Raw genomic sequence first — 26,292 nt, forward strand, 5'->3', positions numbered from 1 at the left:
CATACCATAGCAAACAAACTTCAGTGCTTTAGAACATCCCATTAGAGAAAGTACTGTTATTGTCTTAAATTTCATTCAATTTTTAGAAAATTACTCAAGTAAAAAAACGTTTTTGAAGGCTCAGACCAAGTTATTGATACTGTTAAAGCGCCAAAATATAGCATCTTGACTGTACGTCCTTTAACGAGGATTTGCGTGACCAACAAATCCCTATTTGATCCTCTTTAAACTGGTGGTCAGCCACCTTTTCTTTTTACTACAATATAAAAGCTTTCTGAAACACAAAACAGATTAAAAGTTCAGTGTAATATTTTCCTGGTGGAGCCATAACATCAGAACTGTGCTAGGACCTTTCCACAAATTGTTGTGAGCAAAACTTCCATCAAACAGCTGCTCTTATAAAGGTAGATTTACAGATTTTATGATGCAATTTTGTAATGTCAAAGGAAAATGTCAGAAAGTCATTCAGGTGTTGCAATATGCATTTTATTTTTATTTTGCATGGTACTTCAGTACAACTCTCTCAGCAAAAAAATATGCGAACAGAAATGCAACCCCCAAACAGTAAAAAGATGTGATCCATAGTGAACCACTGAGGGTTATCTGTCATATACAGTCATGTGTGTCTGTTTTGGTCAAACTTGTATCTCCTAAGTGAGAAATCTGTGGAGAATTTGGCTGTTGTTATACAATTCATCTTGAAATTAAGTGAATCTGACCCATAATTCCATTATATATTTGTTTTGAGAACAGGAATAATTAGCAGTGAAAGACAGTTGCAGTGTTTTAGGATAAACATGAAGATATAAGCGTTACAGTTGTGGCCCGCTGTATGTCTATAAGTTAGTGTGTGCGAGAACTGTGCCTCTTACCGCTGAAGCTGACTTCCTGTTTCAAAAGTGTTGCTGTTGCACCACATCCCATTTGCAACCCCCCATCCATCACCCTCTCAACTCAACTCTGCGCTCCCTACAGGCCTGTGGTTTCTGTCTGAGGCAGCGGTTAGTGTGTGCAGCACAATCAACACAGCAGATGCATCTCAAATCTTGAAGCACCCCACTAGGTGGAGCCACTGTCAAAGTGATGCCCTATGTTTGACATGACATGGAATTTAAAAGCCAAAACCTTACTCAGAAAATCAATAAAAGGACATTTCTGTTGCAGAAAAATTATATGAAATTAAAAAATTATTATGGAGGTTATTTTCAGACTACAATGAATGAACAATCTAAACATTAAAAAGACCCCCCATGACATCTTCAAAGCTGTTTATTAGCCTATCTGAAACCATTTATTAAGCACAATGAACAAGAGATCCCATGACTTAGTGCATCAAACAGACATTAACATGAATACTTACTCTACAGTAACATTCATTCACAGATAAATAATAAAATGGAAGTGTAACAAAGGTATGCAGTATTGTACGCACATAATGGTCCACAAAACTCCATACCTCCTCACCACAGTGCTGACACAGAGATATAGATTTTTATTCTTTTTTCATAATTTCTCTAGACAAATCTTTTTTGTCTTTTGGAGGGAGAGGATAAATCAAACAAGGCTTATTGATGTCCTGCTTCAGTTTTCCAATGATCAGAGAGGGTCTTACGCTGCTGGTCTGGACTCTTGAAAAGGCAGCCTTAAAAATAAGTCCTGGTGAGGGGAAACCACTCACCCTGTACGTCCCACTACTATTTAGGTGTTTGAAAGGAGTGTATGTCTTTGTAACTTTAGAAAAGTGCTTCCTTTTAAGTATCTTGTACCTTTTTAAGTACCTTTACTTCATGTTTACTGTACTGGAAGGTGCACTAAACAACTTTACATTTAGTGTAAAGCAAAAGGAAGCATTCAACCCTATATCCACGTAGCCTCAAAGAGGTCCAGAGCAAACAAGGTGCAAGTGATCACTAGTAGATATCTCAGTCAACACTCCTGCACCCTATCAGTAAAATAAATACCCCACAACACTTTGATTATTGACTCAGGATTTAAAATTTGGCACCAATCCTATAAAAAAAATCATTTCTCAGTGCCTGAAGGACTGTACATTCATCTGGTCTGTCTGTAAGGCACTGGATAATATACTTACAATATTGCACAATCAGTGGTGACGTTAACTTTAATGAAGTCATGTTGTAAACCTTAAGAATGTCAGATTCTGACTTTTCTGTGGTCAGAAACTTGCAAGTTCACCTCAGGATACTTTACAGGCTTGTTTTGATTGATGTCGTCTCTTGAAACCTGTGAAAATACAGACAGACAAAAATTTTAAAAGAGAATGGTGAGGTGAGGGAAGAGAGACATTACCTGGTTTATCCAATACTTCAAAAATAAACTTCGCTTATTTACTGTAAAATAAGAGTGAGATTAGAACAGCAGTTCACAGAGATCTGTTTCCTTTTCCATGATGTATCTGAATAATTTCTAAAGGCTTGAAGTGGAAAAATATCCAGTGATTCACCAGGAAAGAAAGCAAAGATTAGAGGGAAACATAAATATAACTTTGTGTATATTTCCTGACCCGTCCTGTTTGGCCCACAGGCTCAGAACTATTGGATTAGATCATGAGTTCATTCTGGATTAAATCTTCATGTATATATAACATACTTACTCTCATTGTCCTGTGCACTGGTAACAGTCTGGCCAGAGTCTGTCCTCTGGCCCAATTTAGATGGCTTCTTATTCTTCCGTTTGGATGGAGATTTCACTATCACCTCAAAGTTGTCCTCGTTCTCGTCAATCGGATTGGTCTCTGTGGGTGAAGGGCTCATACTGCCCACTGGGTTATTAACTGGAAGCTTACTGGACGATTTTCCCCTGAAGAATTTCTGCTTCCGAGTGTGCGACTGCTTCTTTTCCTGCGTGACTCCATTGGGCCTCTTGAAGATTTCGCTCGGGGCTTCTGAGGGCAGCAGATTCGGCCGGTCCATCTTCTCACTGCTGGTCACTCGTGGTCTTCCTGGGTCCATATCCTCAGGCACCTCAGCCAGAACTGACCCCCTCTTAGGTCCTGGCTGCTGCAGAGATCCCGTTGGACGTGGGGTATCCCCAAATGCCAGAGAGTATTTGGGATTATAGTATTTGTGTGCAGGCACCTGGATGTCAGCTTTACGTGAGTCTCCTAAGCTAACCTGGAAGCGGGATGTGGTGGCTGGTAACGGTGGGCGTTTAGGCCCCGTCTTGGAACGTATTGTGGCGGTCACCTTGGCGGGTGGGCTGACGTGGAATTCCTTGTAGAGGTCCATCTTCTCGGAGATGGCGTAAAGCTCACGGAAGTCCCGGTCAAAGAAGTCAACCACCTGTCCTGTCATCACAGTGATCATGTTCCGGTCCATACGAGATGTACACCAGGAGAAACTGGTATAGAGATGATATTAACAACAGTTAGCAACTTCTCTAGATTCTGTGTGTTCTAATTGGTCCATTAAGTTTACAGTAAATATTAAAAACATTGGAAAATAAGATTAACAAGTGCAAGAAGACAGCATCAAACACTACGGCATTCTGTTGACAAGAGTTTCAAGTATAAAGCATTACAAGATAATTCCAGGTTATTACAACTTGGGTGCTTGAATGTTTACAATGGACAGTTTGAGTAATAGCTTGGTTACCTTCATTTTCTCTTCCAAATAAGGGAGCTGGCAGTTTCTCTTAAACCTGTATGATCCTCTGACTAATTGTGCTTCAGTTGACAGTTTAGTCAATAAGAAAGCAGTAACCAAAACTATGAAGCAGAGAACATTATCATTTATATAACTAGAATATAAAATGTAATGCACTTCTGACCATTTTAACATTACAGCTTGGTGCTTTCAGGTGTTGTATATTGGACTGTAGTGTCATGTGATGTGCTGTAGCGCGCAGTGTTACGGAAATGCAGCAACCACAAAAAGCAGCACTAGCAGGATTATTAGGCTGGGTATAGTTACTTATTAAAGGTGCTTTCCTATTAAAACACTTACACTAATGCTCCGATTCAGCTTGTATTGTATTTTGTAAGCCAGTGTGTCCTCAATTTTTACAGAATTATTCTGATGGGATAAGTTTTTAAAAAAAAATCAGACAAATCTGGTGAAAACTGGTTCAAAATTGGCGGTGTCATCATTCATTGTCTCTGGGTCAAAAGCATGTGGGGGATGGGCAATCAATGTGCATTGTCTGCCACAGTGTAATTCTTGATACTACCACTAAGAGTCGCCAGAAACATTTATTTCCAAATCCTAGAGGGTCAAAATTTATGTAATTGATGCATGTAATCTATATAACACGTCAACTCAAGTAAAATGCATGCACTGACTGTATGCACAAAAACACAATCAAACCTCACCTGTAGGAGCCAAACATGACTTTGTCCCCGTCTACCAGCATGTACTTATTACAGAGTGAACCAGGCAGTCTGCCGAAGGACAGGCCAAAGCCGGTTCCCTGAAGCGTTCTGGCTCGGATGTTCTGCAGCCACAAAGGGACACAGTTAGACCATGAAAAGGAGAACAATACAGCCAGTGATGTCAAGAGAGTGACATTGTACCAAGGTTGCACACAGCAGATAATGTGACTTTTAAACAATAAAACTTTCAGGACCCCTCCCCTAAAAATCACCAGGATTCAGTGCACCCCCTCTTTCAATAGGCTGCCTATGGAAGGAATTCAGCAGAAGGAAGTCAGCAGTTCAGCAGCATTGCCATGTATATGTGATGGATATCAGTCACAAAATGGTCAGTTAATATTAATTATAACAATACATGTTTGACGATATTATAATTTTGCTTTCGGAATATGCCATCCAGCCTACTGCTGTTTCAAACGTCATTCCACAAATACTGACCAATTTAGTGAACGTTACCTTTCAATTCTAGTTCATATAAGATTGAAATTTGCTTGCAGACTACAAAAAAGGTACAATAAATCAGTTAAGAGCTTTTAGCTCTACTGTATATAAACAAGCCTGAATGATCTAATAGGATACCTTAATGTATCAAAATGACATCAAATATCAAAGTGCTTTCATGCACTTATCTGTTTTAGAAATCTTATATGTGCCATTATTTTCATTTCCATTTTCATGTCAAGCTATTTTTGTTTCAACTTCTTGTACACTCTAGTAGAATGGATGGAATAGTATTAAATTCATCTCTAATATCTTGCTTTCTAAAATTCCTCATTTGCTTGTGTTACCATAATTAAATACCGTGTTACCAATAATAATATACTTCCTTCATTTGTCTATCTTATAATCCATTTTCAGCTATATATAAGCCTGTATTTAATGCATGTTTCTTTTCCCCATTACAGCCTGCAATGTGCACTTTGTTTATGCCTGGTCTTTCAGAGTTTGAGAATTTTCCCTGCAAAACTGAAGGTAAAGGTCCTGTCTTACCCGAAGGTGCTGTACACCGATCTGCAGCCTGGAACACATATCCAGGAAGTGCGGCACACCTTTTTCATCCAACAAGATGTAAATGGGCACAGAGCGACGCCACGCCGCATCCATCAAGTCCTGCAGGATCTGGATGTCTGTGAGCATGTCCATCACTATGGCTATTACCTGCGAGAGAAAAGGTTGAATAGTTCTCCATGTATTTTAAAGGCAACAAGAATCTGTTATATATTTTGGCAGGAACGTGCAGGAGAACAGGTTAGTGCCTGGTGATAACACAGTTTAATGCAAGTTAAACTGCAAGCAACAAGTGACTGGATCTTCAACTATTTACTGTGCTAAAAGCAATTAAACATGCAGAGCTCCATATAACAATTATCATGTACTCACAACACATCCTAATATATCCAGCATGGACAGTATTTGAAGACACAGAACCCAAAACATGTTAGTTACATTACAATTACAACTCCAATATCTTATTAAGAGAAGACTGAAAATAGACAACAGTCCAATTCTAGTGGGAGAACAAAAACTCTATATTTCCAGCCAGTGTTATTTCCAAAACACAGAGGATTTTGTATAGCACAGCAAAATATGAACAATTTTGTAAACAAAATGTGTCAGGACGAGCCCTTACTGGGCTTCACTTCACGCAAGCAATCCTTTTGTAGAGGCCACTATTTTGTACAAATCGTGATCATAGAATTATAAGGTTCTTTCTGATATTTTTGTCAAAAATGAGATATTCACACGAAACTATTCTTTGACAAGTTATTAACATTTTGTGTAGGTTTATTTATTTATTTTTTTATGAATTATTGACCCTAAAGTTGGCCCCCTGTGACTGTGGTTAAAGGTGCTAAAAGGAGCTAAAAGATTAAATAATAAGGATTAATAAATGTTTTGAAACATCCAAATTGATTATTTCATCAAAATAATTATGTATGACACTGATACAAACACCAACTGAGTTAAAGTCAGTTCTATCTTGTTTGAACTCAGTGAGAAGGGGATTTTTACCTTGATCTATTATGTTAGTCAGCTGGCTTGCTGAGTTTAATTAGTTAGCACGGTTGTTAGCAATAACTACTGTTATTATTAGCACCTTAAGTTACTCTGACTATTCAACAAATTACATCAATGAAAGCCAAAATGTTAATATGTAAGAATATGAGATGCATTCAGGCTCTGCTCTGCTAGCTGCTGATGCTAACTTGTGTCCTGCAGCAGACACAGTGTTGACAGTGACTACATTCAGAGCTCAGACACTAACAGTGACCTCAGTTTGTCAAAAAATAAGTTAAAAAGAACAAACATTTGGGAGCAGAAAAAGACAAGAAAGTCTCTGAAATGAAGAGAAACAGAGCCAGGAGTAAAAAACAACAAAACAAAGCTGAGCAAAAAGAGCAAATATCAGCAAATGAATGAATGAGAAACATTTTTAAATGTTTTTTTTCTGATTGTTGTTGTCATGAATTTTGTTGTTGGTAAAACTTGATCAACTGTATTATCAGTTCAAATCTGTCACTGAAAACCAAATGTAGTTATGTCTAAAGTTAAAACATGCTGCTAAATTGTGATCTGTGCCCAAAACATTGTAAATGATAACTCCCTTCAGTAGTGTATACATTGATTTTGTGTGTTAAAACAAAAGAAGACTAATCTGCCTACTTTTTTCAACAAAATCAAGGTGAGAGTTAAAAGGTTCTATCCGAAAGTTGAGTGGTCATAAAAACCCCATTTAAAAATTAGATAGGATTTTGATATTATATATTTAGAGTACATTAAGGGTATCTGTTATTTTGACAAATAAAAGAGAACTCTACTGTATCGGTTTTGCTAACTAGGGTATCAAAACATTGACATCATGCAGATAGAACCGGAAAATCCTAAGACTGATTTCCCTGTTTGGTCAGCATGTAAGGCTGTAAAGCCACAGTGTCTCCTAGACAGCTAACAAAGAAACCAACAGTTGCAGCTAATCTGTCAACTGAAGCATTTTGCCACCCGCTAAGACACTAACCCTGAGGGTGTTACAAGGCCACATTAAAGAGTCTGCTGGCCTTAAAAGAGCGGCCTTACAAACCATTGTATTATCCCTCTGCGGTGTTCCAGTACGGCTGGCAGATCATAAAGACAGAGCTTCACAACAACAAAAGGAGACCGGTTGAGGAATTTTGCACTTAAATCTGTCTCTATCTAAAGAAATGCTCTCACACAGCTTTCGCTTTCTCCACTGTCAAAGCACTGGGATTAGTAGAGGTATGCACTTTGCTTTTACCAAATAAAGGAATTCCTTAGAGCCTGTACTGTAACAGTGTTTGTAGGAAAAACCAAACACTTATACACTGACCTTTGCTGCATTTGGCAGTTAAAACAGTTAAAACAACAACTAAATGCTGGAAATTACTTCTAGATTACAAACATTAGATGGAAGCAATATTGTGAAGTGCAAGGGTCATAACTACAGTGTCCAACTACACAGTATATGTGATAAATTTTGCTCTTATTTTGACTAACAGTCAAGTACCATAAATTGGTGCCTGTCAGGATTAGGTTCAACTGCAGAAAGTGGAAACAAGACAAGTCTAGAGCCCTGCTAGCAGCTCTAGATGCCTCTAACTTGGTTATAACATCCAACAATATAAATGTGTTGGACTGAAGAAACAACATACTAATGGTTTTGCTATTCTGCCTTAGAAGTGTGACTGAGGTGGATACAGTACTGGATTAAGGCCTTAATGTGGGAACATGGTTCCAATTACAGTGCTTCGCTAGCTTGTGCTACATACCACAACTTCTTGACTTTGTACTACACTGCTACATACTAACAATACATACTGTACATACTACAAAAATACTACAGCGTTTCACCTAGAATTTTTTTTCAGGCCTGGTGGTACGCACCAGAAAAACCCTTGAGAGACGAGGCGCATGGGATGGCATATTCGTGCGGTCAGATCACAAGGAGAGGATGACTTAATAAGCTGCATTTATGCATAAAAATAATCTTGAGCTTACCCTCACCTGCCCCTCTCACTTCTCCCACTTCTAACTTTAGCGTTATTTTTGGCAAGAAAATATTTTTTTGGCCCGCTGTACAATTACTAGAAACACTGTTCTAGTACTACATATCAAATAACTTCAATACAAAGTCAAGAGGTTGTGATAACTCACAACAAGCGGAACCTCAAAACTAACATGCTCAAAACTCTTCATGATGAAGGAACGTGTTGCACAGTTCAATGGTATGGCTCACTGACATATTTTTAGTAGTCTATGGACAACAACAGAGGTCTACAGCACAGAAGAATAAGATATCAGGCTTTGAATACACACAAAATACTTGTAAGTAAGATCAAGTCATTGTTGGTTTGGCTCTGCACATGAGATTCTTTGACAATAAAAAAGATATAGAAAATCGCAAAACCAAATCCTTTAAGTGCTAAGCTAATTTTGTGGCAATCTGGTTAATATAACATATCAAGTTAAGACAGTGGCATGTATAGTGGAGCTAGTGGAAATGTCCAAAATGGATAAGAGAAATCTTCCATAAGTGTGAATGTGCTCAGTAAAAATTATGATAATCTGCCCATTCAATTTTGATATATTTGGTTTAGAAGTAAAGGAAACTTTGGCTTAATTGTGCCGCTAGACAAAAGGTCGAGAGGTCACCAAAAACACTGGGTTTCATCATCTGACAATGAGATATTTATATGAAAAGTAATGGCTGTCAATCATCTAATATTTTTTTTTTTAGTTTTTAGGCTCTGCAGCTACAACTGGGCAAAGTCTATAGATTATCATCAAATCAAATCAAATCATATAATAAATAATCAAAGCCACAATGCACAGACAGGTGTTGAAATGTTACACTAGCCCCATATATCTAACAATCATGTATGATAGAAAAACAAAGGGTAGGAAAACAAATACTATAGGATGGGTCAAAGAGCAGCAATGCTTTCAAACATGTAAGGACATGTTCAGTCTAAGCAGAGGATGGCGGTTTAGCAAAATGTCTGTTATACCACTGTTCCTGAAAAAGCAAAGTAATGGAAAATGTGTTTCTTTCAATTTGCAACAAATGATCCTCTGTCAGGCAGAAAAAGGCCCCTTGTTTCCAATCAGTGTCTCATTTAGGAAAAAATGCTGACCAGGCCTGAGAGGTTAACAACACAGATACAAGCTGAGACTTGTGGACAGAAGAGTCAGTGTTGTGAAGCCTGGATCGTGATCAAGCAAAATGTGAAAAAAACAAAAAAAACAACTAATGAGAAGAAATCTAATATCTGTGTGCAAAGATGAAAATGTTAGTGTCTGGAGAACTGGTTGCTCTGCATGTATCATCTTGAGAATGTGTGTGTTTGTTAGTCTTTTATTATTTTATGAATAGCTTTACGCATTTCTGATAAGTGAGAACAAAGCATGTAGGCTTGATACATTCCACAGACACACCCAGAGCTAAACCATCTGCTGTATAGATTTAACTTAACATAGGAAGACAGAAAAACTTTTAAACAAGGGTATAATATGAAATTTCATATAAAAAGAGCAAAGGTTTCCAGTTCTAATTCCTGGTTTTATCAAGGAAAATATAAGCTGAGAACTGGACAACAAAACAAAACTAAACATTTAGCTGATGTATATCTGCTGACACTTACTGGAAGGCAGAAACAAACCAGGAAGCATGGTAAATGCATGCACACAGATGTCTGTGCTGTGAATCACTTTCTTTATCAGCAAAGGCTTCTAAATGGGAAAAGACCAGTCAGTTTTTTTCACCATTTGCAATTCTTCTGGAGTGTAGCATGACCTTATTTGTAACAAGAAAGAAAGGAAAGGTTAAAAAAGCAAGCAATCATAATAGAAACTAGAAAACCCATTAAAGTAACAAAAGCAAAACACCAAACAAAGAAACAATGGGGAGACAGAAGGAAATAATAGAAAGAAGACAACTAAAGGGAAATCCGTAGAGTTGCGTAATAGGGCAATTAAAAAATCCTGACTGAGTAGTTGACACATGCTCCTGTCGTCCTTCCTGACCTAATTTTAAAAGACATGAATGGCAGGGCAAGCTGAGCGCAGTGTGTCACTGTGAGCGGGTGGAACAGATGACTCAGCTGAGCTCCAGCAGTCTATGAGTAAACATTACGACGGGCAACTCAAATACACAGACCCACTCAGGGACCTTTGTTACCCTGAGACGAGGGATTAATCACTCAAACGCTCATTCGCCCTGCCTTAAAGTGTCTGTAAAGGAAAATGAGAGATTTCTTCTTTCAAACGCATTATACATGTTAGAAAATAACTGCTGAAAACATGTGAAAAGACTGAACTATATAGTATTGAATTGTGGAGTTAAGAGCGTTTTCCATTTCTGTGTTCAGGATTTTTTGGGTGGGCCTAAAATGCTGGCTCTATGACGTCGAGGGTTGACTAGCATGGCCCCTCCCCACTGTATAAACACTAGAGCACACATACTCATAGTTACTATCTTTACACCTGGTAGTGTAAACAAATGGGATTCACTTCAGGTAATCCACTATTACTAGTGAATGGGGCCATTTTCCGTCAATGTTAGTGCTCAAGGAGTTGTTTTAAACCCAGCTGAAGCATCCGGCTTCAACACCGGGGAAGAGGGGTTCAGTCAACGGACGCAGCCGACACCGGTCGCCACCCACCGCTTCGGCTTCAGCACCGGTTGTACGGTTGGGAGGTTCCCAGCCAGAGGGAAGCATGGGTACCAAAAAGCATGGCGTGAGAGGCAATCACTCCAAGGGTGACGGCCACAATGAAGCCACGTTTCAGCAGAGAAGTGGGGAATGTTAAGTGAACCGAACTCCTTTGAAAAAAACAAGAATTTAACCTACTGATGATTGGCGATGGTTTGCTTGTTAACTAGTCATTTAAGTTACATTTTTACTAAAGCAAGTTCACATTTACCCACAAAATATGTGCCGAATTAAGCAGTATCTCCTAACATTACTTTATTTTTAAAATATCATCCATGTGGCTCGCCTTACATCTACAAACAAGGCCTATTTTAAATTGTGTATTTTTTTATGGGAGTTTGGTATGAGCGTTATTAACAATTTTGAAACCAAATTTCATATACTTGGCGACTTTTTTAATCATTCAAATTTGGCCCGGTGGTTAATTACACATTTTTCTGTGGTGTGACAAACTCAGAACACATATTTATTATGGCTTTACATGGACTTTAAAAAACTGAATAAAGGACTGAAAGGGCAGAATGTGGTAAATAAAAGCAAACGATGCCCCTCCTTAATACAGCAAACTATTTTTTTTTCGAAATTAGTGTTCTTCCAACTTTGTGGCAACAATATTGAGAAAGCCCTTTCAAGTTTCCACATGACAATGACCCCATGTACAAAATGAGATTCATAAAAATAGTTCTCCCAGTTTGGTGTGGAGGAATTTTATTGGCCTGCACACAAAGCTGACCTCAACACCACCCAACAGCAACTGGAACATCGACTGAGAGCCAGGCCTCACAGCCCGGCATCAGTGTCCGACCTCAGTAATGCTCTCGTGGCTGAACTGGAGCAAAACCAGGCCAACCGAACCCACCCTGCAACCAGGTTCTAAAATCTAGTGGAAAACCTCACCAGAAGAGTGAAGAATTGATTGACAAAAAAACTAATCTGCAACAATTTTGATAACCAATTATCATATTGAGTATTTTTTAAAGAGATAAAAGTGAATATTTGGTGGTTGTCTTCATCGCCTATAGGGATGTCAACGGTTCACTGTTAATTGGTTAACCACTAAGAATATTTATGAGCGGTTACATATATCGGTCTATGGGTTAATTTGTATACACACTCCACTAATAGCTTCGATGCTAGCTAGCAGTCTGAGATAAAAAATGAAGCGTGCTAAACAAAACTCAGTATGAGACCATTTCCTCCAGAGAGGCAACAAAGTCAGATGTAAATTGTGTGATGCTACTCTTCAGTTTAGTCATACTATTAATCACATTATAGTGTACAACAATAAGAACAAGCATCCGGCTGCCGTGTCTGAGGATAGCACTCAGTCACAGCCAAAGATCACATCACTGCTAGCCGGGGGGAGAAAGTGTGATGCGTACTGGTTCGAGGCCATCACGCAGTTGATGTGCCATATAATTGAAACCGATATGCTGCCAATCAGTGTGGTAGAGGGCGAGGGATTGAAAGAGCTAGTTCAAGCCCGAGTACATTATGCCATCAAGAGCTACTGTGATTAAATGCAATGAAGAGCACTTTGATGAGAAGAAGGATGAACTAAAAGTCAAGCTAGCTCTGACCACTGACTGCTGGATATTTCTCACAGAACAAAAGCTGCATCACAACTTTTCTTTAAAATTAACAGGTTAGTTATTGGGTGTCGATCTATCAAAAGCAAAATTAACCAAAACTGACATCCCTAGTTGCCTATAAAAGTAAACTGACTGTCTTTGGGTTTTGAACCATTGAACCATGTTATTTGTGATTATTTAAGAGCTGCAACGATTGAGTCATTTTTAAAGACAAAACTGGCAAAATTCTCGCAGGTTAGGTGTGTGTGTGCGTGTGTTAAGGCCTTTTCCGCGTTCCACGTCCATGGACAGCTGTGGTTTTCAACAAGGACCGCAGACACGAACATGGTTCCATTCATATTTTTGGGGGTCCACGGACACAGATGCGTTCCACATGTTTGCACTGTTAAACAGGGTTGCAGCGTGATAACTTTCCAGAGTATAACAAACCGCTGTGCATTGTTTTTTTCTGATCAGCCTTTCAATGGAACAATGTGTCACTAAACCGGACTTGCTGGATCGCTTTTCATTTTCTCACCAGCACTGTAAACAACACGCCCACACCAACACAGCTCCTGGTATAGTTTAACACAGGACTGTTTTCAGCAAGGGTGAAATCTTCAGTCAGAATTTTAGGCTTATCTTGAACTTTTTGTTAGGACACTTAAAAAAAAAAATGTCCTGACAGCACTGATGGAGCTCAGGATTAATCCATAAGGGCTGCTTTATTACAAACAATTCCACCCTATAAAGCTGGAATCTGTGTGTAACAGCTGACCTCTTTATAAAGAGTCAATGATGCAGATATGTAGCAGAACACGGAACATTAATTACCGTCAGATCCTGACCGACCGATCCGGTGTTAATGAAGTTACCGCTGCTCTACCACGTGCATAAATAAGCACATCACCCTCTCAATTTAAGGCACTTATCCTTTCAGCTGCTGTGTGATACTGCAGATATTTAATAAAGTCAAAGGAAGGAATCTGACACAAAGCCAGCCAGCTGCGGACAACAAACAGAACAAACAGTACTGATGTTTCTGTGGAATCATTCAGTGCAAAATACTAGAGAAGTAAAAGAAGTAAAACACATCAAAGTTGGTTCGTGATTGTGAAGAGCTTTTGAGCATTTGAGGGTTTTACAGTTTTCATTATGGATCAATCTCTGTGCTGAAATATGGAGGACAGACTGAAAGACTGGAAACCGCTCTGCTCACTGTAAACTGCCTGTTATACATCCATGGCCTGTATGCATCTTGTTATGTGCAGCACCGTATTTCTCCCCCTTCCCCCCTGTAGCTCCACTTTAAGTTCCACTAAGTTCCACTCAAAGTAACAGTTTTGAGGAGCAGAAGTATGCAGGGCGTACTTCTGAGGAAGTATGCCTCAAACTACTCAGGGCTGAGGTAATCGACCTACAGGACTGACCTAAAGCTTTGGCACCGTGCTCACAGCTGTTGTGTTCACTGTTGCTATGAACACAAACAAGATGCAGCAGGTTTTCTATGATTAACAGAAAACCTGTGTTGCAATAAAGGGACATTTGAGGAGATACAGTGAATCATGACCTCAAAGAAGGTGGGAGGAGGGTAAAGGGGGGGTGTTTCAATGGCCCCATTGGCTCCCCCCCTGCTTCTGCAGCCAGAGGAAACAGTTGTTAGTTGCAGCAGTTATTTTGTGGCATTTTTCACTATTTTCTGATATTTTAAAGATCAAATAATAAAGCAACAACATGGTTAACAGTCACAAAGCTTTGTGATATGCAGGTGTCCACATACTTTTGGCCATATAGTGTAGCACAATTGCTACACTAACTAACTGACCTTCCATGTTCGAAGGAGCCACGCTACCCTGAAATTATTTTTGGTAAACTCAGAGGTTTGCAAGCCATATAAACCTTCATAAATAATGATTACAATAATCAACCATATACTTTTTTCTCTTTGCCATTTATATTTTGATGTATACCTTTGCTAAAAGTGCTTTCTTTGCTCCACACATCAGATTATTACTCCTCAATAGCAGCTCAATGTTTCTACATAATAATGTAGGTTATTTATGTGGTTAGGAACACTGGCAGCGGCATTTACTCACAGTCACATGCTGCATGTGTGTTATAAATGTAATAATGCTGAACTGTACTGGAGGCAAAGGGAATAGCAGGACTGAAGCAGGTAATAAAAGCACGGTAACCTCCGGTAGAAGGTGTTGAGATAATAGGTCACACACAAAAAAACAAAAGTGTTTTCTCTCACTCACTTCAAACCTTCACACATAGACTTGAACTCACTGATACTCTATAATCAGCCTCACCTCATTTTGTAATGTTCTCTAACAAACACCTTAATAACTGCTGTCACCTTACATATCCATAATCTATTTTTTTTTTTAGGACATATGTATTTTTCATTCAAAGTACTTCCCAAATCTGTCTCCTAGGCTTCCTGTATCTCAGTTTATACTTCAATCTCAGCACAACTGCTTCCACTTTATGAGGGGTCACTTACATATTAACTGAGATGTGTTTTGTTTTGCTTTTAGGGCAGAAATGTTTTTTTGCCAAGTTGTCTTTTTATGCAAATAGATATTATGTAGGAGATCATTTATTAGTTTTTTTTAAACTAAAATATAAAGTGGTTTGCACAGATAGGATATACCCATGAATAGGCAAAGAAACTTTAAAGCTGCTATTATTATTATTTTTATTACAGTCAACCCCATTATGCCTTTCTGCCTATGAGTCTGACTTGCCCCCCCTGACCCCACCTTGCTGGCCTCCTGGATGAGTCGTCGCACCACCTCCTTAATGTGAGGTCCGTTGTCTTTGGGTGGGTGGGTGTGGACGGCGACCCGGGTCACCCCTTTGAACAAACCCCCGCTTGGCCAGCCGATATCCAACGGCGGCACCTCGGTATCCGACATCTGGGGCCAGTAGGTGGAATGGACCCCCGAATCCGCGTCGGTGCTGGCGGCTCCTTGCTCCGACCTGGACGGGGACGCTTTGTCGCTGTTGCTGCTGCTGTCATTACCGGTGTCATACCGTTTAAAAGTGCCCGTCAACAGTTTGATTTCTCTGGCTGATAAAAAGTCTTTCATGTTGTCATCTTTGAGTCTAGTTTTGAATGCACCGTCACCGTTCCTGAGCAGCTCCTCGACGGCGGCGCGCTGCTCCTCGCTGTAGTAAAACTCCGGTTTGGTGTCCGGGACCTTGGCTCCGATGTGGCCGTCTTCCATGCACACGAGCTGGGATTCGGCCATGGTTGCAGTGGTTGTTATCCTCCTGGAGCTCGGAGAATGTCACTCACACCTGGTGGTGTGTGTTCACTGTCACCTATCTATGTGTGACTCAAATAGGTGTAAAAAAAGAGTCATGGGTTGTTTTCTTACCTGACCGGGAGGGGAGGAAGGGAGGGAGGGAGGGGGGGGGGGGGGGGAGGTGGATCCCTGCGAGGAAACCCATGCTGCCTTCAAGGACAAATGGAATAAAGAGTATACAGCACTAACACGCCCAGAAAACGACTTTCAAAGCCTCGAGTCAGTAACTGACAGTCAGTGAATCACATGTGATTCTTCTTTTGTGTTTTGACACTAAATACTAATTAGTTTTTGTCACATTCTTAATGAAACAGCCTAAACTAGCCTAAGTCAAGTTCTCATATTGTGACCATTCTGCCACTCATTGTCATTGTTTTACTGTCGTAACCGAAGCACACACACATTAGCTCTGTATCATTGCCAGCTTCCTCAAAAATTAGATTAAATCATGTTTTCAAAAAACGTTCAAAGTTAGGTTATGGCTTGTTCTGTAGAAACACTCAGAATTACGAATTTACAGTTGGAACTTAAACGCAGCAAAACGCGTGTAAAAAAAGGGCTCGTTCGTCTATGCAGGCTACACAGTGATCCAGTTGCAGATAGACCTGCCCAGGTAATAAACTTAGCAAACAGTATAATTAGGTGTATGTAGGCCATGACAAGACAGGATGTGTCACATGCTTTCATGGAAGATTTAAGAATCCCCAAGTTTGATTTGACCTTTTAACTCATTTGTGTTATTTTCAGTAACAAGTAGGTGTGCGTTAAACGGCTTCTTCGCCTCCACGTCGTGCCTTAAAACCGTCGCAGAGCTTATTTTCAGTTTATGTGAAGTGGATTAAACTCACGCAGATATTTTATGTGGAAAGGACATATGTGAATACAATATATATTTTCCTTTTTTAAAAAAATGTATTCTCAAATCTCAGCCTAATAATGCCCATCAGTGTTTTTTAATTGACAATAAAACATTTTAGAAATAAATACATTTATTTTTGTTACATTAATAACTTGTATATTTTAGGTTACAATATAGATACAATCAGATCAATCAGATACAAATAAAGTGAGATAAGTTGATAAAAACAGATAACCTCAGTACATGATCACTTGTTTGATAAATCCAACAAAAACTGCATAACCAACCAGTTGCTTCTCAGTTATTTATCATTTTTTGATATAAGTAAACATTATTTTTTTTCTTTGTATGTTTACCATGATGGAAAACTGAAAGCCTTTGTGTGTGTGTGTGTGTGTGTGTGTGCGTGTGTGTGTGTGTGTGTGTGTGTGTAAACCAACAATAGTCTTTATGTTTAGTTGATACTTTGTGGTACACTTGGTGGTGTAGGGTTTAGTTGCATGAATTAGCATTAGATATTAGCTCATGCAAGAGCTGCTGTGATGTGACACATGTTTTTGTTTGTGTTCCTCTTAGATGGGTTTGGTGTAGCTGGAGGGGAACAGGCCTATTTTGCCCCTCAGTTGTCCTTTCCACCAGGCCTGATTCGAGCACTCCAGGACCTTGATGACATCGCCGACGTTGAACTCCAGCTCGTCCGTCTCCTTGGCTTGGAAACTGTAGATAGCTCTGACCTGCAGCGTGGAGGCTTTGCGCTGGTGGAGGAGGAGATGAATGTACAGGGTTAGACACAGACATGGTCTTAGTCCATGAACCAAGTGTTATTGACCTGTATCAAAAAAAGTACTTTTTCAGCTAAGTGTTACAGCTGCAAGATGTTTCAATTTCCCATTTCTGGTGTGCAGATTTTTTTTTTAGACAGTTTCATATCTGAATTTAATTTAGCACAATGGGGTGATTCACTGTCTAAAGTAATAAGAAAGGGATGCTCTTTTCTGTTGCTAAACCCTCTCGAGGTGTAGGCTAGGCTAGAGAGGCTTCAGTAAATTATTCAAAACCATTATTTAAAACCTATTGTGTCATTTAATCGCTGTCCGCTGAAAACCTTCTAAATTCAAGTTGGATAGTTTCCAAGTTTTCAGGATTTGACATGAGAAAATTAGCCACCGGAAGATTTTATTCTCATAAAACCCATTCAAAACCCATTGGATAATGTCAAAAACATTTCTATCAAACATAAAAACAGCTGTTTTCAAGCTGACGCTGCTCACAGCAGTTCAAATTTGGCGTTAAAGTCATCATAAATATGCACAAAGTAGCCTACATATGGACAAGGACACACAGTATTTACACACAGAAACTCAGACAGACAGCAGGCACACACCCATCATTGTGTGTGTTGTATGTGACAAAAACACACACACACACATACAGTATTGTTAGATACCTGTCGTGGTGCAGGTATAGGTCTGCAGTCGGGACGTCGATGCGTGAGGACAGAACTGGGGAGAGGCGGTAAATGATCTGTGCTCCCTCTATGCTGTGGAGACACAAAAACAACCTCACGTTTATTTCATTTAAAATTCTTCATTTTAAATCATTTAATACAATTACACTCTTATACTACAGTGGGTGTTTCCATTAAAAGCTCTTTACAGTATATAACACTGAGTGTACATTTCTTATATGGGTTGAGCTCATCACTTACTTTTAGGTTTGCATTACCTGTTGTTTTGGCTCCTGTAGGAATATTGGTACTTGTATGGAGATAGAGTTCTTTTTATAATGTTCCACCATCTGGTTGAGTGAAGGGAACTTTTTTGACCAGAGGTAATACTGCCCTCTGCTGTCTCTCAGCACCTTGAAGTGCTGAACATCTGCTGGATGTCTACAGTAGAGTAAAAAAATAGAGATGCCTTATTTTTCACAGTCTTGACATGTCTTTACCCTGTCGATTAATCTTCTCCCATTTCCATCTGAAAATGTGAGATAAAAAAAATATGATACCAGCATTACAATGACTGCCTTCTTCGAAACTCTCCTTACATCCAACATGATTACTGAAACCACACAGTGGTTACCTCTTTCCTTTTAAGTAAAAGGTTATCATTGTGCTTCTAAGCCTCTTAAATATCTTGTCCTTGAATACACACACTCAAAATCCTACTAGCAGACAGACAGCAGGAGACAGGATGTAAATAAGGTGGATAAGAACAGGATGAACAAGGAGGGAGAAAGTGATGGGTGCTCAGACTGAGATTAAATAAATATTAAATACAATGACACTTTATAAGAGATTGAGATCTTGGACAGAGAGAAAGAGAAAACATTGCTGTCCTGTTTAAAGACAAAAAACTGTAAAAATGTTACAGTGATCTACAATATCAACATAAAGTGTTTTGTCAGTTACTAAGACGTTTTGTGTAAGGTTGCATCTCTGGGGCCCCGTACTGTGCCAGAATTTAATACTCATACAGGGAGGAATCTGTCTTGAGCAAGAGATGATAACGCTTCCTATCTGACGGAGGCATCTGTAGGCCATGAATGCACTTGTACTTTGAGGAAACACCATAACTCTCACCGTTTTAACTATTTTATAAACACTGGTATGAAAAAAAGCTACTGAGAAAGCCATCAAATTCAATAAAATGTTTTAAAGTATCTATGTCAAAAAGGAGCTCATAGCAAAATTTGGCTGCGAGGGTCGGTCTACGTAATGCTCACTGTGATGTTTATCATAACCGTCTGCACCTGGAGATGTGTAATAAGTCTGGAAGCAGCAGATTAATCCACATTCATAATTTGCATCTTTGATCAGTGAATATGCAAATGTAGGTATTATGAGGAAATAACCCTCGGTTAAAGTGTTACAAGCAGAGATGTTTCTCAGAGAGAGAGAGTGTGCATCTGCTGGAGGAAGTGGTGCGGTCAAATTGTTCTATATATAAAATGCATAAATTTGAAAGCACAAATACGCAGGCTAATTATGGCTCATTCTAGCCCACTGTGATGAGAGACAGATGGAAAGAAAGATCACAGAGTCAAAGAATATAACACAAAGTGGAAAAACGGTGAATAAGAAGGAAATCGAGATGGCAAAATAAAGACCACAGGCGGGGACGACGGTGGATTCTCTTTAAAAAAAAAAGATAAAGGATGTCAAAGTTTAGCAATGTTAGGTCATGCACACCATTTGCAAAATTTTGCGATCTATTTAATCAAGCATTAACATTTAACATTGACAAGGAATTTGATTGATACTCTCAAAAGTTGTCACATTAAGTTAGAAGAACTAGGGCTAAGTGAAGCTAATGCTAGTCATCTTTGGAGATACAGCTCCATATAAAATTTGCCAGTAATATACAGTACTTAACACATATATAGGCTAAATATCAGCAGAAACAGACAGTTGGAAGTAGACGTGTTAGATATTGCCAGTTCAACATTCACACAAAAATTGAATGCACCTGACAGAAATGGAGAAACTGCCCGGGGATACATTTTGGCTGCCCCTCATGAGAAAGGCCCCCACAGGCTGTGACATCAGCTTCTCCACAGCGTCACTGCGACTCATGTCCTCCTGATACCAGCTGGAGTCGTTAAGGAGGGAGGCAGGGAAGGACAGATGTTCGGGAGGTTAAAAGTTAGAAAAGGGAGCAACAAAGTCGTGATGGTAATGAAGGAGTTGATCACGAGGTACAGATGAGGGAAGAAGATAAGGATAAAATATTCAGGAAGGAAGAAGTAGGTGAGGATGAGAGCAACAAAAAGAAAGAAACAGATTATTGTCAGGTCATGAAATGTAACATGGAAATGTAGATCAGGAATGACATGAGCAGGTTAAATATGAATGCAAAGACACTGAGGTGTAAAGGGAATGGCATTACTCAATATCTCAGCATGTAATATTACATCAGTAGCTGAAACTTCTCTGTGCGTCTGCTGAAGGAAGATAATTCATTTATATTTGGAGTGTCATGTCATGGCTCATTGTACAAACTGTTTTCTTATGAAACTACATCTCGTTTCCTTCCGTGTGACGATGACAAAGCCTGTCTATCTCTCTATACTTTCCTCTTTCATTTGATTTTTGGATTTATTTGAGAGTTTACCTGGGCAGATTAATGCTGATGAAGTTTTTGGGTACAAAACCTTCGACTTCATTGAGTTCTGCTTTGTACCAATTCCCAGTAGTCTGCAGGACCTGACACAGTGGGACACATTCACACAAAACATGCTCACGAAATTAAGCCACAAATTAAAACACTTAAAGTACAGTCATTGTTGTGTGTTTGTGTTGCAGAGTGAACTATTCAACAATGTCAAGCTACTGATCCCAGATAGCAAAATTGCCGTGGCCCAGATCCGGCCCACACCACTCCTGTTTCCCAGGTCTGGGCCAATAGCCATGCTAGCAGGATAGATGACAATCAGTTGGTTGGTCGGTTAGTTCACTACTTTGGTCCAGAATGAAAGATCTATCATTCCAATAACTATTGGATGGGCTGCCATGGAATTTTGTATAGACATTCATGGTTCTCAGATGATGACCAGACAACGTACCGGGTCGCGTCGAGAATGTGCCGACCAGCTGGCAGACATTCTTCAACAGATCCCTGAGCACAGCTGTTGGTCCTGCTTGCCTCAAAGCAACCACGATCATCCAAGTGCCAAAGAAATCAACTGTGTCTCATCTCAATGACTCCCAACCTGTAGCACTCACACCGATCATCGCAAAGTGCTTCGAGAGTCTGGTCCTGAGACAAATGAAATCCCAACTCCCAGAACAACTTGACCCACTGCAATTCACCTAACGCCCCAACTGGACAACTGGTGATAGAATCTCAACTGCCCTCCACCTGACTCTCTTCCATCTAGACAGAAAAGACAGTTACACCACAATGCTGTTCGTAGACTTTAGCTCAGCATTCAACACAATCATTCCACAGAGGCTGGTCGGGAAGCTGAACCTGCTGGGCATGAACACATCACTCTGCAACTGGATCCTTGACTTCCTGACCGACAGGCCTCAGTCAGGAAGCACTGGCACTCCCCGAGGCTGTGTGCTCAGTCTTCTGCTGTTCACCCTTATGACCCATGACCCCTGTGCTACACACTACAGTTCAAACAGTATCATCAAGTTTGTGGATGACACAACAGTGGTGAGGCTCATCGGCAACAACGATGAGTCTGCATACAGAGCTGAGGTCAAACAGCTGGTAGACTGGTGCCACAACAACAATCTGTAAATGTTAACAAAACAAAAGAGATGATTGTTGACTTCAGGAGGAACTCGCTTTGCTATAGAGACCATCAAAAGCATCAAGTTCCTGGGAGTGCAGATCATGGAAGACCTGGACACAAAACACCACCACCATGACCAAGAAAGCCCAGCAGCGCCTCCACTTCCTTCAGAGGCAAAAAAGACCAGTCTCCTCCCTCCCATCCTCACTACCTTCTACAGAGGGACCATAGAGAGCATGCTCTGCGACTGCATCACTGTCTGGTTTGAGAACTGCAGCATTGCCAACCAGAAATCCTTACAGCGGATAGTGAGGACAGCTTAAAGGATCATCAGAACCTCCCTCACACCAATCACAGAACTCTACCACAGATATTGTACCCACCGTGCAACTACAGTACCATCATTGCAGATCCCCCCCACCCCTCCTATGGACTATTCATCCGCCTGCCATCCGGCAGAAGGTACCGGAGCATCCGGGCCATGACTACCAGACTCTGCAACAGCTTCTTCCCTCAGGCAGTCATGCTCCTCAGCTCCCTGCTGTCTCCTCTCCACCCTCAGTCCCTTTTTTTTGTACTATACTTCCACTGCAGCTCAACAGGGAAACACTGTGCGAGGAAACACAAAGAGGGAATTTGATACTCACCTTATGTGAGTAACTCACACTGCTGATATAAGCTTCAGGTAAACTTTTAAATGCATTCTTGCACAAAATGACAATGAAAGTGCATTTAAAGGGGATCTTTTAATAGCCAGTATGGACAGGAGGAATGATTACAGCGAGGAAAACCTCTTTCAATGTTCATATGAGCAGCTGATTGTTGTTGTAAGATCTGGTCAAATTCTCAGTTAGTCCAAAACTTGGTGAATGACTAAATACTTTGAAACCTATCTGCTAGACATCAGCGTGTTAGCATTGTCATCGTGCAGACGTTAACATACTGATGTCAACTTTAAGGTCAAACCACTGTTCATTTTCACGAAGCATAACTTTAACTTAAGAGGAAGGACAACACTTCTTGAGCAAGAGTGTGAGTTTGTTGTTTAGAGGTGACAGCCACCACATTCATAACCAAAAAAACACTAAACTCAACATTGCTGCAATGTGGTTGCCAAGATTCAGAACAAATTTTCATAACCCGCAGCAAAAAAAGTATTGAAAAGCACTGCAGGGAGCAACGACAAATTAATGCAAATACTGTTGTTACTCACGCTGCATGAATGCATTGAATGCCTCGTCATCGAGGTGATGCTGATTTACATGAAAATGCGGCTGGTACACTCTGCATTTGAATGTTTTTCATACCGAGAGCTATTTATAACTACACAGTGTGCAATAGGTTGTTGAGAAAACAAAGACAGAACAATTTATTAACTGGAAGGAGTGTTTGGTGTGTGTGTTACGTATAGTGTGTGTGTTTGTGTATCCATGGTCCTTACGTTCAAGCACTGTCCCTTTCTGAAGCTGAGTTCATCATCAGCTGTAGCGACAAAGTCATACTTGGCTGTAGCCTCCATGGAAGAACTACACGAAAGGTTAAGAAAAGGAGATATATGTGTGAGTTTATGAATGTTAAAAGTGAATAATGTTTTAAGATGTTAAAATGATCCATTACTTCACTTAACTAAGTACTTCTGTAACACTTGTAACACTGTTTTTTTAATTGCCTGCATGAATTCAACCTTGCGCACTAGATTCTTTCCGTTCTCTATTTATTATCTTTTTTTCTATTTTTTAAAACCTTAATTTTTAATTCTTCTAAAGTTTTAATACCTTTCACCAAGCCCACAACACACATTTCTTCATAGGCAGCATTTGATACTGAAAAGTATAAATGTAACTGTGGTGAGATGAGAATAAAAGGTCCTTGAATCCTTGAATCTTATATTGTATACCTGTCCTGAATCCAGATTAAATCAGGGCTGAAAGGTTTTAAGAGGTCTATGGTTATATGAAGTAAATGTTAGATATCTTATGTTGTTCCTAAAAACTTATCCTCACATTCCTGATATTTGCAGTGCACAAGCACCACCATATTTTCTCAATTTTTTCTTTCACACGCATGAAAGGAATGGATCTGACAGATAAATCAATAAGCTATCACAAACTTCACATGGCCTCAGTGTATTTCATCGGAAGCGCAATTGGATCCAGTATGTTTTACCTTTAGTGTAACAGGAGAAAATTCTGTATTGACAGCTCAGAAAACAGCAGGCCAACAAACCTGAATTCAGAAATGACAACCTGTTGCCATTGAAGAGACAGAAGCATTGTGTTACTCACCATGTATGTGTTGTTCTCTCTGTACAACTGAGATCGTATTGCCTGATATCAGACGAAATTGTCAGTCAACTCAACTTGGCGGAGTGGGCGGATTCAAAGGCACCAGGCAAGAGACTGCACAGTTTACAAAGAGAAGTGACAAACTCCTGCTGCTTGCTCACAGGAAGTGCAGTCACACTGCAGCTGCTGCTGAAACACACTTTCTGTTGCTACTGACCACTTGTACACAGTGACACGAGTGCACATGAAAATAGGCACAGGTGTGAAACCAAAGAGATCACATGCGTGGAAACAATTTGCTGCTGAATTCTTATTTTACTGTTAAATAAACAGTAGTAGTGTGTTAGAAACCCTCATTGCTGCCTAAAGGATACCAAATGTACCCTTTAATTAACATATAACAAAACTTATGTCAAAGACCCAGATCTGAGAATGGTTTGGTCTGGGGATCCAATAACACTGGAGTAACAGTACCCACACCAGCTGAATGGCTTTAGGGATGTCAATGTTGGTCCACCACTTTTAATTTATCAGCAAAAATTGGACATGTGAAAGATTTTGGTCCTGACATTTCATCTAAAACCACCCACGATTCAAAATTTCCACTTGTCCGACACCTCGAGTGAAGAAAGCAACTGAAAATGAAACTCAAAGTATGTGGCCCTTGAGTTAAGTTTTTTTTTTGTCAGACTACTACATCCAAGGTCAAGAATGAACTTTCATGCTCAATCTAAAAATATTGAAGGTAACTAGACATTATATTCAACTAACATTAGCAAGCTAATAAGAAATGTATATGCTACATGCTAAACAACATGTAACATCCAGTAGTTGTTAACATATATGATAACATAACTAACATTAGCTGTGCTTTATGGAGCTGAATACTAAAGTTCAGCTGTATAAAAGGAATGCAGCAGAGAGAAAGATTAGAGGATCAGCATTTTCTGTTGGTCAGAAATGTGCTCTGTTGCACCTCTAAACACACATAAAAAGAACGACAAGAACAAAGTGTATAGTCTCTTAAGTGTCAGCTTTGTCAGCTTTTTTTGTCTTTGTTTCCTCCAACCGTCTCTGTCACCAGCCAGGTGAAGCCGCTTTACCATCAGTACTTCCACCTCCTTGTCTGAAACGGTTTCGCCTGACAGCACCTTGAGAAAGCAGAACACATGAGACAACAGCAGTGTTATAATTTTATTCATATTGTTGTTATATCTTCCTATACACACACACACACGTTTACCAAACTATGAGTTCTTATGGACAAAGCATGATAATATACATAAACATTCACACTGCTTACCAGTGACAACTGTCCTCAATATCAGCTGCCGGACAGATATTTTTTAATTCGTCCCCCTCCATTTTCATCTGTCTTGCAACTGCTTTCATAACCCCCATCACCCTCAGGTTGAAGCCACATACAGGTGCAGCAGCAGGTGCAAACCATTTGGCTGGTGTTTGGGCAACATCAGTGCATGGGAGTTCACCTGATTGCCGTTACCACGCCACATGTGGTCCCTCCAATTTTGAAGGTATGACGAAACATATGTGGTTATGATTTGGCCCACATGTGTTTTACCGTGCCATATCTCAGCCACATGTGCCAGTTAACTACCACTATGGCCAAAAAGTTGATGCTATCAGGGTCATATACTTGTGTAAATTCCTGGGAAATTATCAGACACTTTAAATGTAAACTTCAGCTAAGAGGAGCTCAAAACAGGAAGTTTAGTTTCTTTCAAAGAGATTTCTTTGTAACAATGACATGACAATAATCTTAACAATTTCTCAGTAGGTGACATATCAGTTGTGTTTTGCCGAACTTGTTTGCTTGAGTGGGGGTTATGTTGACTTGCAGTTTGTGGGCACGTAAACAACGACAACCTGTCATTCCG

At 39.8% G+C, this 26,292-nt stretch overlaps 2 protein-coding genes across 2 annotated transcripts; both read right to left on the bottom strand.

Annotated features, from left to right (window-relative positions):
- Positions 1-470: 470 nt before the first annotated feature.
- fam83fb (family with sequence similarity 83 member Fb) lies at positions 471-16,088 on the bottom strand. Its single transcript, XM_067585418.1, has 5 exons — positions 15,458-16,088; positions 5,381-5,548; positions 4,331-4,452; positions 2,615-3,360; positions 471-2,244 (listed from the first exon to the last, which is right to left on the bottom strand). Exons 1-5 carry the CDS (start codon positions 15,947-15,949, stop codon positions 2,198-2,200), a joined length of 1,575 nt encoding a protein of 524 aa, XP_067441519.1. The 5' UTR covers positions 15,950-16,088; the 3' UTR covers positions 471-2,197.
- An 870-nt stretch (positions 16,089-16,958) lies between these two features.
- Positions 16,959-24,512, bottom strand: grap2b (GRB2 related adaptor protein 2b). The gene is made up of 7 exons (XM_067585419.1): positions 24,395-24,512; positions 23,551-23,635; positions 20,978-21,069; positions 20,333-20,455; positions 18,591-18,753; positions 18,313-18,405; positions 16,959-17,620 (listed from the first exon to the last, which is right to left on the bottom strand). Exons 2-7 carry the CDS (start codon positions 23,626-23,628, stop codon positions 17,438-17,440), a joined length of 732 nt encoding a protein of 243 aa, XP_067441520.1. The 5' UTR covers positions 23,629-23,635; positions 24,395-24,512; the 3' UTR covers positions 16,959-17,437.
- Between the last annotated feature and the right edge of the window lie 1,780 nt (positions 24,513-26,292).

Source organism: Thunnus thynnus, chromosome 3 (genome assembly GCF_963924715.1).
Source record: "Thunnus thynnus chromosome 3, fThuThy2.1, whole genome shotgun sequence".
NCBI lineage: Eukaryota > Metazoa > Chordata > Actinopteri > Scombriformes > Scombridae > Thunnus > Thunnus thynnus.

Coding starts and splice junctions, on each gene's coding strand:
- fam83fb (XM_067585418.1), bottom strand. CDS start 15,949: ATGGCCGAATCCCAGCTCGTGTGCATGGAAGACGGCCACATCGGAGCC. Junction 5,549..15,457: donor TCATCCAGGAGGCCAGCAAG/GTGGGGTCAGGG, acceptor TTTCTCTCGCAG/GTAATAGCCATAGTGATGGA. Junction 3,361..4,330: donor GTCATGTTTGGCTCCTACAG/GTGAGGTTTGAT, acceptor TCTCTATACCAG/TTTCTCCTGGTGTACATCTC.
- grap2b (XM_067585419.1), bottom strand. CDS start 23,628: ATGGAGGCTACAGCCAAGTATGACTTTGTCGCTACAGCTGATGATGAA. Junction 21,070..23,550: donor GAAAGGGACAGTGCTTGAAC/GTAAGGACCATG, acceptor CCACTGTGTCAG/GTCCTGCAGACTACTGGGAA. Junction 18,406..18,590: donor TACAGGAGCCAAAACAACAG/GTAATGCAAACC, acceptor GTGTCTCCACAG/CATAGAGGGAGCACAGATCA.